Genomic DNA, 14946 nt, shown 5'->3' with positions numbered 1-14946 from the left:
AAATTAAGGACTATCAGTTTACCTCAGCAGTAGCTGGCTGAGCAGTCTTCAGTAACTCGGAAACAGCACAAGCCAGGTTCTTAGCAGCTTTCAGTAGCTGCTGTCCATTTGCACCCTCATCCTCCATTAGGGCTGCCAGCAGTTTGACACCTTTTGACATCTCCGTTAAGTTTGAAGAGATAGTTGTCACTGCACATCCAACTGCTGTGTAGTCTGTGTCGAGGGGGTCCCCTGTAAAATAAAATCAGCACTGTGTTTTAAAGATAGCAATACCACAATTGGCACTGAAATAGGATTATTTCTGTTTGACAACGCAACGTGTAAAATATATTCTTAGTGATGTTTAATTCAGAAATATTGAAAATAGTGCAGTACAATATATTCTCCTCGATAATTAGAAATAATATGATTCTGATCTTAAAAACAAGGCCAGAAGCACAGTTGAAAACCTGCTGCTGACATCTACGGTAGGAAACTATAAGTGAAGCAATCAACAGTATGCAAACAATAAGGCAACAATCTGGGTTCATAAAAGTCAGTTGATGTCTAAAAAAAAACCTTTTCATGGAAAAATCTATATGTTTATTCTTTTCTGTACATATAAATAGGTAACTTAGTTTACTCTTGGCCTGTTCTGCCATTCAATTAGATCATGGCTGATCTGTATCTCAACTCCATTTACCCACCTTTACTCCAAATCCCTTGATGGCTTTTCTAATAAAAATGTATCAATCTCGGTCTTCAAACTTTGTGAAGTACTCATTTACCCGAGTCTTGCATCCTTAACTCTACCCATAGTCTTTCCACTGCCTGGTCACCCTTACTGACTACACAGACCCATATGTCCTGCTGGTCTTTTTCTCTCACATTTTGTCACTGTGTGGCTTTTCCCTACCAAACACTTGTTAGAGATCAAGATCGAGAGATAGTAAACTAATCAGCTGATATTAGGTTCCATTTTATATTAACTCCATTGTTAAAAACTTAAAACTAAAAATCTGCAAATATAGTGGACAAGCAATATCTGTAGAACGACAATAAATCTGTACAGCTATAAATGTTGTCATATAAAGTAGCTGTGGATAGTTCCAATCTTGTCATGGATAAATCTGTATATTTATTATTTTCTGTACATTTAAATAGATATGGTAGCTTATGTTATGTCTCGAGGCTGTGCTGTGGAGCCTTTTAGAGTCTTTTGTATCTTGAGCTAATAATATCCAACCTGAACCAAGAGTGAAGGTCATGGAGGAAGTGATATAATGGTCTTTTAGCTGAGCTTAAAAGCGATATCACTGAGAGAGGTTAGAAGGAGGAGAGAGGAGGCAAGATGGAGGTCAACTAGCTGGAACATGAGCTCTTCTGTGGCGAGCATCTTTTGTGTTGGCTGTGTTTGTACATTTAACCCTTAATAAACCTGCAAGAGTTTGACTCTGTTTTGAACTCATTCTTGGCACATAGGCTGCAGCCTTCGACTATATTATAAAAATATATTCTCAAACACCCCAACTCATTTAAATCTTTACCCACATTGCCTGGTTTACCCTAACTGCATGGGCATAAGATCCCTTTCCAGCATGGGTGAAGAAAATTACATGTGGAGACTGTAAGGATGCAATTATAATACAACATTGCATACATCAATTGTGACTGTTGACCATTTCTCTGTCAATGAATGTTTTCAAATAATGTTATCACTTTCCTAAAGGAATCAAGATTCTAAAACTAACATATGCCCAAAAGTTTATTTCTCTAAAATGGTCAATTATGAACCTGCCAATCCTTGGATTTAATTTAATCTTTTAAAATTACACTGGATTAACACTGTATTCGTCTCTGACTGACCTGCAGTGAGGTTAACCACTGAGGCTGTGCCTGCTGTAATGGCATCAACCTGTGAATGGATCTCGTGTTTGGATTCATCCATTTTATTTTTTCTCCATGCTTTTGAAGCCTAGAACATAAAAAACATTACCACATTAAAAATCAAATTCACTACATTTTGACGTCAATTTAGAATGACATCCGAAATAAAATTAGTGCATGCAATGGGTTGTCAGGTCTACAGGATGACCTGCACAATAGCATACAAAGAAAGATCACTATATACATAAAGACTGGTTTATAAGAATGTTTATTTGTACGACAACCTTTTAGCTTATAGTACCGCATCCCACACAGCATATTCAATGGTAGCGCTGGTGAATGTTCAAGCCTCTGGAGTAGACCACAACAAAGTAATCGATATTCTATTTTTTAATCCACATGGACATCTTTTTAAAGGTGATTTAAATTAGAAACAAAAGCGTCATGCTTTTGGTGTATTGGTCTAGTATGTATGGTAATTGAACTAATGAACAATATACATCTTTCCTGTGATATTGCTTAAAGCCAGGATTAAAAAAAAAAGATATTGACTAGCGTATTATAACATTTAATTATGCAATTACACGTGTTATACAAGTAGGGGATTTTTACCTCTCAATAACCCCTTTTTAAATAGGTGTAAAAGGATTGCCTTAAAGAAAGCAGCAGAATTATTTTTTAAATAATTAAATGGGAACATATGCATACAACAAATTATTGCTAACAATCACGATGCATATCCCAACACATACTATTCTAGACAAGATACAACCACTGCTGGGGCAGTTAACTCCATACTTTTGGTTGTAGGTGCAATAATGTAGCACATTGATCTGGTTCTTTTGGTTTAAAAAAAAAGTATGGTCATTGCAGCTCCAGGAGTTGCATGGTTTGGGTAGACTTTCTATTCAGAATGTAGTCAAGTCAAATTTCTACTGTAGTATGATCGATGGAAGACTAGAATCTTGAACCTTGCCCCTGTCTAACAGCTGAATGCGCACATTATTAGCATTAGAGTATTGCCTATGCACACCCTTTCTGTCAAATAACACTTACATTAATTCAGGCATGTTTTTTCTGCCATGATTAAACTTATCTATTCATTTTATTTACCAGTCCTTCAAACTTGGTTTTCATGCTTTGGGACATCATTGCTTACCTACCCGAGACCTCCCAACTGCATCTACTAGAAATGTGGCACTGTTCTCCATAGTTCCAACTTACCGTGGAGTTCCAAAATCCAGCCTCACATTTCTGCCAGTCTCTTGCAAGCCCTGATCCAACCTTGATTCACTGCAGCCCTCCACAATCCCCGATATCACCTCAAGCCAAGCATAGAGTTATGAATGCCTTTATCCCCACAGTGCCAAACACCACATTCTCAGTCATAGCCACCAATCGCTCCCAATTCTTCAGGTGCTGTATCAATGTACTCTAAAAGCACCGAGAGCTAGGATCACTAAATATAAAATGAAGGGCACTACACTTGGGCAATGTTAAGGCTGAATTTGTAGTATTGTAACCATTTTTGGTCTCATTGCGTGGCAATGGTTATAGAGGCTCTAGAGAAGGTGCAGGAGGATTTTCTTTAAATTTAGGAATACACACAAGATGTGCATCAGGATATATAAATTTCTTAGTTCTTCATAATGATTATTCAGATTACAAAAGTGTGCCGCTCAATTTTCATCATCATAGGCAGTCCCTCGAAGCGAGGATGACTTGCTTCCACGCCAAAAAGGGATGAGTTCACAGGTGTTTCAATGTTCCAGATCCCAACCTAATATTCCAGGTCCCAAACTACATGAAGGGTGGAAGATGCCTGTGCGTGGATTTTATTAATGTGTGGTAGCTGTTGCACACCAGCCACCACACGGGCTTGACAGAACTAGGTCTTGGTTCAGTGGCAAGGATTACCCAAGATGACTGGAGACCAGCTCTGCTGCACGGACCTACATATCGCAGTGTGGGCTGGCCCATGCTGTCCCTGGGCCCTCGCCTCTTCTGAGCCCCAAACTTGTGCCTCTCCTGGGCCCCGATCACGTCGTTCTACAAACTCTTGCCGCTCCTTTGTTTCTCCTGCTGTGCCTGCCCGCACTGCAATCAGCAACCTAGTTTCACAGCCATCGCCCTCCTGCAGCAGCAGCATCATAGTGCCTTGCTAGTTCACAAACACATCCTTATGAAAGCAACTGTTATTTATAAGGCATAGTTTGAAGAAATTAGAGACTGGAGAAGCTGGGGATTGTTCTCCTTAGAGCAGAGGAGGCTAAGCGGAGATTTGATAGTGGTGTTTAAAATCATCAATTTTATAGTTATAATGATTAACATCTCTACTTTCCTTGAGCAAATGGACCAGAAAACCAGCTCTCTACATGTCTAGTATATTTGCTGTACCCCACATGGGGTAAAACTGAATCTTTTCTAGAGTAATCTGTTCAATTACATGGAGTAAATTAACGTAAACAGAAAGCGATTCACTTTGTGCTGAATTTCTACAAGTCTAGTTAAGTCTCCAAGTCACAGGTGTTTTGTATTTTTCCCTTTTTATAAGCAGCACTATTCATAATGGAGCTTCTAAATACTGCTTTAGCAGAGTCACTGACAAGTGCTCGAGAAATGTTGGTGCCTGTAGTTCTTTATTTCCTCCCAACAGAAAGGACACAAGAACTGAAATTGTTCTCAACTCTTCACACCTTGTACATAAACATTTAGGTGCATTTGTATTAAAAAATGTGTCTAATAATGTACAATTTTAATAATGTATGACTAATGTCCCTTGTCAAATCAGATCCCACTGCACTGCCCCTCCAGCCAACCAGATCCAAGAACCAATAACCCAACAGTTCTCAGAACCATGCCACAGTGACGCTTCTTCATATCTATCAGTTATAGAATTTGATCTGATGTAACTAGATTTATTGATATATGCATTAATTTATGCAATTGCATTATTTCCAGTTTTTAGTGTGTAATGGTTCACTGTCTATCTGAATTAAATCATAATTGTCTTACAGCATCGTGTCCAAGGGGCGGCAAGGCATCGACATCATCCAGGCTAGCTTGTGCTTGTTGCACAGCCTGCATGCTAGAATTAATAGTTCCCATGAGAGCTTGCTGTGCAGATGTCTGAAAGATAAAGACAAGCATTATAAAAATTACAATGTTAATAAGTACCATTTTAAATAAAGCATTCATCCTCGTACTGCTCCCGGCAGTTCACGGTGGAATCTGTAGTGCTCAAAATATTTACGTTTTTGTTTTAAAAAGAACAGGCTTCTAAAAAATGTGAATAAAGTTCAGTAACACCATCCAATAAAACATTCAGAACAGCCAGAAATAAATCGGCAATTCAAACACATACCTTTTATTAATGTCCTTTTAATCTACAATTATAATCTGGTAGGCATTAATACTCTAACATGCACATTAAAAAAATGTCATGGGCTGAAGAACAGATGATCATTTCATCGATCAACAATCTACAATCTCGTAGAAACTCACTATTTCTCAGTAAAAATGGGGAGCACCCCATTTGGGCGCTAACTTTTAAAAGTTTGAAAAATTAGCGCCAGGCGCTAATGATTTCAAACTTAAAAAAAATTTGGCTTTTGCAATCCAAGGAGGAAGTGGAGCACTAAATCAAGCGGTACACTTCCTTCCTGGAGCACAATTGGCAGTCGGCGGGTCGGTGAGTGGAGCAACGTTGCAAGACTTGCGTTGGAAGGCTCCATCCCTCCCTTAAAAAGGGAAGGGCCATCGTTGCAGGTGCTGCAAAAGGAAAAATAAAATTACCTTCTGCACAACGACAGCCGCGATCCTGCCCGATCAGCCCAGCACTCAGAGTGCCGAGCTGATCGACCGTGGGCAGGAACCCGCGAAAAAACCTGCAAGAGAGAAGGCAAGTTTTTTTTTTTTAAATAAACTTACCTCGGCCACCTTGCCTTTAAGCATTGCCCCCGAAGTGGCCGCCCGCCCGACGCTTGCCTCCTTCAGCAGGCGATGCTGCAGGTAGTGGAATGCAATTTCGGGTCCGGGGCGTTACGCACAGTCATGACGTCACAATCTCCGGGCAAAGGAGATTGGGGTGCAATGCCGTACTGCCGCTGCAAAACTTCTGTCGAATTTGGCGGGCGTCACTAATCTTGCTGCACGCGGTTGCAAACTCATTGCACCCCATTAGCGTCCGAGATGCTAACGGGAGGTGCAAAAGAGTCAAATTTCACTCCCAAAGTACTTTCCTGATGATTCAATACACTTCTCAGATGGATGGGAATGATGTTGTATCTATTCAGCTGTAAAACAATATAGGGCTGATTTTTTCCTGTATCGTGACCGGACCTGGGTGGGGGGGGGGGGGGGGGGGGGAGAAAAGAGAGAGAAATGGCCCTTGTGCTTCCATCAACTTTTTAATGTTAATTTTGAGACGTATGCTGACATTTTCTTTCCACAGCTTTCATAGAACTAAACTTGTCGTGTTATATTCTGGCTATAGAAATCCAATGGTAACACAATCACCAGACTGCTAGGTCTCAGGTTTTCTCTTCGTACACTTACTGCATTAAAATGATTAGCATATATTAGTGTTTCTACTTTATACAATTTTTCATTGCTTTATCAAAATGGGATCAACAATCAAGTAAAGCCAGTAACCATAAGCATCAGTCACATAGTTGAGGGAGCAAGCATTGTAACAAGGGCACTGGAGCAGAATTTGAGGGGATCCAAAAGTTTTAATTAGAATTGATTTAAGTGATTTAAGTATAGTTTCCTACCAGTGGAGGCATATGTCCTCTGTGCATCTGTCCGCTGGTCACCTGCTGTTGGGCTGCAGGCATCGTTCCAACCTGAAAGCTCTCCGGACCCCCACCACCAGAACGCATAATTGCAGGTAATGCTACAGACCCATGCTCCACTCTTCCAGTCCTATTAAACTGTTGCTGCATGATGGTAGATCTGCAAAAGTAATAATGGGCATTAAATAATGTAAATTGATTTCACACAAATGTCAAACACAACATGATCAAAATATTATTCAAGCTACTGAATATTTACAACTGTACATTTCTAACCTATAGTAGCATTTCTAATGTTAATCCTTTCAACCTGAAACAAACATGGAAACAGGAGAAGACCATTCAGCCCCCTTCGAGCCTTTTCTGGCATTTAATTTGATCATGGCTAATCTCTACCTCAACTCTATTTACTCACCTTTCCTTCATATCCCTTGTACCATTACTTAAAGAACCATCAATCTTACTGTTGAAAATTGCAGATGTTCCAGCATCCAACTCCTTTGTGAGGGGATGTGGTAGAGAAAGAATTCCTGATTTCCACTATTCTCTGGGGAAAAAGTGTTTCTGATTTCACTTCTAAATGGCCTAACACTCATTTTAAGATTAGGCCTTGTTCTAGATTCCCCCAGAGAAAATAGTTTCTCTGTACAAGAACACAAGAACTGTCGTTCAATAAAATCATAGCTGATTTTCCACCTCAACTCCACTTTCCTGCCCAACCCCCATATCTTTTGATTCCACTATAGTCCAAAAATCTATCTCCGCCTTGAATATATTCAATGATTCAGCATCCACAGCCCTTTAGGGTAGAGAATTTCAAAGATTTACAACCCTCAGTGAAGAAAATTCCTCATCTCACTCATAAAAGGCCAACCCCTTATCCTGAGACTATGTCCCTTAGTTCTAGACTCTGCAGCCAGGGGAAACAACCCCTTACCTTGTGTAACTGCCTTTTATGTTGCACCTAGGAGGCGACCATTGAATGCCTTTTGGGAATCCAAATATATTACATCCATTGACTCCCCTTTATCTACCCCGCTAGTTACATCCTCAAAAACTAAAATTTGTTGAACCCAATTTCCCCTTCATAAAACCATGCTGACTCTGCCTAATCATATTATGAATTAAGCTGTGGCTCAGTGGGTAGCACTCTCGCCCGAGTCAGAAAGTTGTGGGTTCACTTCGCATTCCAGAGACTTATCCCCGGTGTCCTGGCCAATATTTATCCCTCAAACATAAACAGATTATCTAGTCATCATTACATTGCTGTTTGTGGGAGCTTGCTATGCGCAAATTGGCTGCTGTGTTTCCTACATTACTACACTTCAAAAGTACTTCATTGGCTGTAAAAGCGCTTTGAGACATCCAGTGGTTGTGAAAGGTGCTGTAGAAATGCAAGTCTTTCTTTTTCTAAATGCCTTATTACCACTTATCTTAATAATAGATTCAAGCAATTTCCTGACCACTGATGTCAGGCTAACTGGCCTGTAGTTTCTGGTGTTCCCCCTCCCTTGAATAGCAGGGTTACATTTGCTACCTTTCAATCCGCTGGGACCGTTCTAGAATCTAGGACATTTTGGAAGATCAAAACCAATGCATCCACTATCTCTGCAGCTACCTCTTTTAGAACCCTAGGATGTAGGCAGTCAGGTCCAGAGGATGTGTCGGCTTTTAAGTCCCATTAGTTTCTCATGTACTTTTCCTCTATTGACCTTAATTACTTCAAGTTCCTCACTCTCATTAGTCCCTTGGTTACCCACTATTTTTATATGCTTGGTGTCTTCTATCTATTGCATCCCTTTATTGTTTTGAACACTTCGATTAGATCATCCCTCAACTTTCTATACTCAAGGGAATACATACCAAGTTTATGCAACCTTTCCTCATAAGTGAAGGCCAGTTATCATTCAACACCGTCTTTTGCATAATGTACCTTGTTAAAAAGTCCCATTTTCTCACCTTTGTTTTGGGTCTCATGATACAAGTGCACACACCAAGGGGGTGCTCGGAAAAGGCACAGAGAAGATTTCCTCTGAGTGCCACGAGTAAAAAGAACATATGCCAGTTTAGAAAGAATTTGTTTCAGATTATGTTAGAAGAATCTTCCCCAGTGTCATTTATCTGGATTGTGGCTGATACATTTACACTGGCCTCAAGTCCCTAAAGAAACCATGGGGTGGTTTACATGTTTTATTTCTCACTTACTTCTTGGGAGACACAGAGTCTTCCAACATTGTAGATTCTTCATCACCTTCCAACCCAAAGTGGTCTTTGCTTTTTTTCTGCAAAGAGAAAAATTGATTTATTGAAAGCCAAGTTACCCAACATGCTCTTTAAAAACCCATCATTTAGCAGGAAACTCCAATTTAAGAACCCTCTCTTTCTCCTCCATTTCAAACACCAGTTCAAATCACAAAACTTTTTAACCAGCATTCGGTCGCTAAATACAGAACCACTTGATAGTTGGCAGGCGCAACCTCCCAAATCCGAAATCCGGAAATACCCAAAATCCAGAACCTATTTCCATTGTCCCAAATCCGGAAATGCCTGGGCCGAGGTTCGAGCATTTCCGGATTTCGGAACGTATTTCCAACATCCAGAATCCGGAAACGCCTGGGCCGAGGTTCGGGTATTTCCGGATTTCGGAACAGAAATCCGAAAACCCTTCGACTGACTTTCGTGTATGCTGTGCAGGGCCTGTATTTTCTGATTTATCACTGTGTACTGACACCTTAATGGAGATGCTTCTGAGAAGCCTACACATACAAATGGATGTCTTAAACACTGCAATATTGCTGGATGCCTTTGTAATTCGGAACCGATTCCAGACAACTATTTTCTAATGCGCCGTTTAATAGTAAGTGTTGTAAGTGAGCAGCAATGATCACTAATAAACATGCTTTGTTTTCGGACGACTATTTTTGAATGCGGCGTTTAAAAATTGTACACCATTTTAAAAAATGGTCCGGATTTCGGAACATTTTCCGGATTGTGGATGACCCCTCCACCGATCAGTGCAATGTCCGGATTTCGGAACATTCCAGTTTTTGGAACTCCGCATTTGGGATGTTGCACCTGTACTACAAATGGGATGGTCACAAAGCTTGAATCACATCAGAGGTGTACTCCATCAGCCAGACAGATGGGCACGGAGAGCTGCTGTACAAAGACTACAACATATACTCATGCTACCACTCCCTGCTAAACTTGGAAGACATTCACCAGTGATGATCTAATAGGGGAATTGATTAGAGACAATCCTATTCTCAGTTCCAACTTGTACACGTCTTTATTAATATAAATCAACAATTCAATGGTTTTCTTTAATGTAACTCATTCAATTTTGCTTAGAAACAAGGATGTTAAAATCTTGACATCCGAGAATATTAACCTACAATTAGCAATATTCGTACTTAACTTGGACAAAGATTAATAATGCAAAGTTTCACTGTCAAAAATCCAATGATGGAAACAGTATTCAAATTTATGTAAAGAATTTCACTGCTCATACAAAACTGACTTTATTTTGCACCACACCCTTTCCCTGTATAGACACAGGCACCAACAATGTAAGAGTTTCCATTCGTTTCTTCACGATTTCTTACTGATGTACATAAGTGTTTTAAAATCAGATTGCTGAATTTCTTCTCAATTCCGGTTTTCACTCCATCAATTTTAATCCTGTCATCTGAAGGTCATCTGATATTCTTACAAGCATAATTTTAGAAGTCATTCAATAGCAAATAGGAACAAACATTCTGGCCAAATTCCCACTTTCCAGCTCGGGGTGCCAAAACCAACTCTGTCTTCCTCCTTCGCCAACTCAATCAGCTAAGAGCACAGACTAGTGGATAATGAACCTTAAACATGAGAGTTCAACTAGCTTAAGGCCACAACCCAGTGCAACTGTATTCTGGTATGATTTACCATGATTCTCAGAGCATGCACAATACATGGTGTATTTTCTCAGAATCTTGGTGGCCATTTGTATAGCTTCCGTGGCTGTCAAAAATACCAAAGATTGTCAGGTCTTGAATTCCTTCCCTATATTTATATTACTGGAATTCCCAGTAATGTGTGAACATATTTGTAAGCAAAAGGGACTATAATTATAGAAGAAAGAAATTTACTGGAATACCTTTTTCAAAATGATATCGATGTATCCAGCTATAAGCTGTGCAATTTGCTCTCCTTCAGTTGTCTGAACTGAATAGTAACCATCCTGATAGTCTCCAAAATCCTGTAGGGAAAAAAGAAAAATCATTTACATGGTCCTAGCCTTCAAAACATTCAAATCTAATGTCAATTTATCGTCTGAGAAATTCCCTTCGGATTTCCTCCTCCAATGTGTAGTTTCGCTCAGTGACAGCAGCTTGTCAGAAGGTCATGAGTTCAAGCCCCACCCCAGGTACTTGAGCACTGTCTGTTGAGTAGTGTCGGAGTATTGTACTGAGAGTACTATTTGTACTGCCCTTTTTCAGTCCTTCTGTGCCTGCATCCTCAAGAGACTCAGACCACGTTGTCCGACTGAGCCAGCAGGGGGGGTGGGGCGAGGAGGCGAGGAGAGAGAGAGAGAGAGAGAGAGAGAGAGAGAGAGAGAGAGAGAGAGAGAGAGAGAAGAGAGAAGAGAGAAGAGAGAGAGAGAGAGAGAGAGAGAGAGAGAGAGTGGAAGAGAGAAGGGAAGAAAAAGAGACACACATGGGTGGGGGGAGGAGATCGGAGGGGAGAGATGGAACTCAGGGAAGATGGATCATGTTCTTCCAACCCCCTTTCTCGGAAAACTCGGTGCATGTGTTACAAGGGACATTGTTGGAGTGGATGAAATTCTGTACTCACGGTTCACTTCATACCCAATAAAGCTGTTAAAAATCCACACACATTGCTCCATCTATGGCGGGACGGAGCGGGGGGCAAGGGGTAAGGTCATGCACTTGCACAAGGGATTCCGGCTGGGGGAGGTAGCACTTGTGCTTGGATAAGGGACTTCAGCTGGAACTTGGTGGCTTTTGGAGAGATCTATCTTCCATGGCTTCTGAAGTCAAAATGGATCGAGTTACAATTTGTAGTCAATCAGAACTTTTGCTGGGCGGTTCCAGTTACACATTCCAGAGAAACTTCAAGCTGTGGCTTATCCGCCAAGTGGACCATTCAGTAATAGGTCATGTGATAATGGAGTGTCAATCAGAGACAAGGCAGCCAAATAGACACATCCTTAAACCAAAGCCCTGTCTGCCTGTTCAGGTGGATATAAATAATCCATGTCCTGGCCAAGATTTGCCCTTTAACTACCACCAAAAACAGATTCTGGCGACAGGTTATTAACCTGAAATGTTAACTCTGTTTCTCTCTGCACAGAAGCTGCCTGACCCATTGAGTATTTCCAGCATTTTCTGTTTTTATTTATTAGCAGGTCATATCTCACGGCTGTTTGAGGCCTCGCTATGCAGAAATTGACTGCCCTATTTGCCTTCATGATAAGAGTCATTGTGCTTCAAAAAGTAATTAATTGACGATGAGGTGCTTTGGGAAGTACTGAACATATAAAAGCCACTATATAAACGTGTTTGCTCCTTCTCTCTGGTAGGTGCCATTCAATTTCTTTTGAGAGGGTAGGCAGTGCATCTGCTTCCCAAGCTTCTGCTCGGGAAGTTTAGGTGTAAAAGTAGTTGGCTCAGTCTCCGATTTTCCTTATGTGCCTTTTCTCTTACTGGTACCCCCTCCATCTAGGCCAGAGAGCTCAAAGCTGCTATAGGGGAGGGGAAGGAATAGTTAGACTACTCTTATTGGGCTCAAAATTGGCCCAACCCTTTTTTCGGCACATTCACCGAAGATGCGCCGCTTTTCTGCATTGAAAAGTGCTCCGAAAAAATCGATCCCCACTTTCGCTGCTGTCTGGCCTCTCCCAGGTCTTCGCGCAGTGCGGCCAATCGGGTCGCGGGCAGAGCCAGCGTCCTGCGCTGAAAACAGTGACAGGACGTCTGCACGTGCGTTGGGAGTGTGCGCGCATGCGCAGTAGCTCCTGCCCCCAGCCTCTCAGTGTGCGTGCTGCAGCATGGGACCAGATCATCATCATTATTATCATCATACCGGCTGCTGGTGCGTCCCGCCCCTTTCCCAGGGAGAGTGGCCTACCGCACAGGCCAGCCCTCTGCCTTCCCGGGCTGAAGATGAAGGTAGGGTAGGACTTCTATTTTTTATTTGGATATTTTGAAAAAATTATGTAAATATGTTTTGTCTCTTGTGAATAGAGGTGACCATTTGTCAAGCCTATTTACCTGCTGCTACTGTGAAAGAACATAAGTGACGGAGGAACACAGAATATCTTATTTATTGAAGTAGATTTTATTTAGATAATATTGGCTCAATTTTGGCCCAGTATAATCATTGCAAACAAATAGTTGTTTAAATTAGTTGAGAGATTAGGACAATTTAATTCAACTATCTTTTACTACTTTTATTTTTGTACTTTAAGCTTCTGTTGTATGGTAAATTAACTTTGCAAAGTTTGTCATATGTCCTGTATAGCTGTTTGACCTTATTCACATTCTCTCGTCAAGTCATTAAGTTTTGCTGGCCTCCGATGTACCTGCCTGCGCTGATTTCTTAACTCTCCGCAAGGGTTTTCACAAGCGGCCACAAATGCTGGCCCAAGTTAATTTGGAGTAACTATTAGCTGGCCAAAATGGGCATAGATAGCTGGTAATGCCCCCTTTAAAAAAAAATGAAACAAAAAAAAATCCTAACTAACTCACTTACACTGGCGCAAATTGAATGTGCAAAATGGGGATTTTTAAGATACTCCAGAAAAATCAACTTGCTCCAAAAAAAAAAATGGAGCAACTCCTGGCCAAGGTTGAGCCCAATAATTCAAAGTTGCCAAATTCAAATTACTGGATAATTTCAACTCCAATGCCATTTAATGGGCTTCTGTCCTATTTTAATACAATGCTAATTTGAAAAGCTACTTTGAATGATCAAAAATAGATAGTGATCCAAAATACTCAAGAATGGTCTGGCCCTTATGAATCTGTGGGAAAAGTATCTCCCCTCATCCTTCTGTATCAATATTTTGAGGAAAAATGCTCCTTCAAATCTAAAACAGATTTTAAGTTACCACCTGCAAAGTTTGGTATAGTTTGAGGCTGCTATTTTCTTACCATTTGAGGCTGGAACACAAACAGAAACTTTTTGTTCTTTGCAACGGTCTCAGAAACTCTGGTTTAAGTTGATCATCTTTGGCATTTTGACACGACAGAGCACTTCATACAAATTTGAATTTAATGTTTAAATACCAATTTACAAGACTGGTCACATTATTGTGACAACTAAACACAATTTTATTTTGGCCTTTAGATTAGTTGCAAAATTACCCAAGGACATCTCAAACTGCGTCAGTGCTACTCCTTGGTAAACATGCCAGGAGACATCCTTGACAAATGTACTGTCTGGAAATGTAATCTGAATGAGCTAAGATTCACTCAACAGCATGTTAATATAATAATGTAATAGACTGAATTCAGAGAGTTGCACAACTACCATGATTATTGAAATAAAGACTTGCATTTCTGTAGCGTCTTTCACGACCACCGGACATCTAAAAGCGCTTTACAGCCAATTAAGTACTTTTGGAGTGTAGTCACTGTTGTAATGCGGGAAACACGGCAGCCAATTTGCACACAACAAACACCCACCAGCAGAAATGTGATAATGACCAGATAATTTGTTTTTGTTACATTGATTGAGGAATAAATATTGGCCAGGACACTGGGGATAACTCCCCTACTCTTCTTCAAAATAGTGCCATGGGATCCTTCACGTCCACCTCAGCGCGCAGACAGGGCCTCGATTTCATCCGAAAGACGGCACCTCCAACAGTGCAGCACCCCCTCAGCACTGCACTGGAGTGTCAGCCTAGATTTGTGTGTTCAAGTCCCTGTGGCGAGTGTGCTACCCACTGAGCCACAGCTGACACTTGAGTGTCAATGAGTATTTGGATGCATCAATCAGAACACAAAGCCCAAAGAGCTAAAATATTAATTACACTGAAGTTGCTATAAACAATTTTGAACAAAACATAGGAAAGGCAAGTGGTTTGTTGCAGCAAGCGATTCATTGCTCAGATCTGCTCGAAAACCAGTTTTGACTATGACTCTGGGGCTTTTAAAGCAATATTGCAATTACTCTGATGAAATCCTGTCAGAACCTGTAACTGTAGAAATCATGGGATGTGTCATGGGTTTAGTCCACTTCATAATCACTTGTCCCAACTACAATTTTTTTTCTG

General features: G+C 40.7%; 1 protein-coding gene across 5 annotated transcripts in view; it reads right to left on the bottom strand.

The window, feature by feature from the left end:
• Positions 1 to 14946, bottom strand: part of LOC139239574 (talin-1) — a 313415-nt gene that overhangs the window by 125098 nt on the left and 173371 nt on the right. For all 5 annotated transcript variants that reach the window (XM_070868357.1, XM_070868376.1, XM_070868368.1 and 2 more), the window contains 6 exons: positions 10801 to 10902; positions 8868 to 8944; positions 6642 to 6822; positions 4882 to 4995; positions 1846 to 1954; positions 23 to 231 (listed from right to left, as the gene is read on the bottom strand). In XM_070868357.1, the coding sequence (XP_070724458.1) occupies positions 23 to 231; positions 1846 to 1954; positions 4882 to 4995; positions 6642 to 6822; positions 8868 to 8944; positions 10801 to 10902 (792 nt within the window). The remainder of the gene's footprint in view (positions 1 to 22; positions 232 to 1845; positions 1955 to 4881; positions 4996 to 6641; positions 6823 to 8867; positions 8945 to 10800; positions 10903 to 14946) is intronic.

Source organism: Pristiophorus japonicus, chromosome 2 (assembly GCF_044704955.1).
Source record: "Pristiophorus japonicus isolate sPriJap1 chromosome 2, sPriJap1.hap1, whole genome shotgun sequence".
NCBI classification, from domain to species: Eukaryota; Metazoa; Chordata; class Chondrichthyes; family Pristiophoridae; genus Pristiophorus; species Pristiophorus japonicus.
This window is presented reverse-complemented; position numbering and strand designations above follow the sequence as displayed.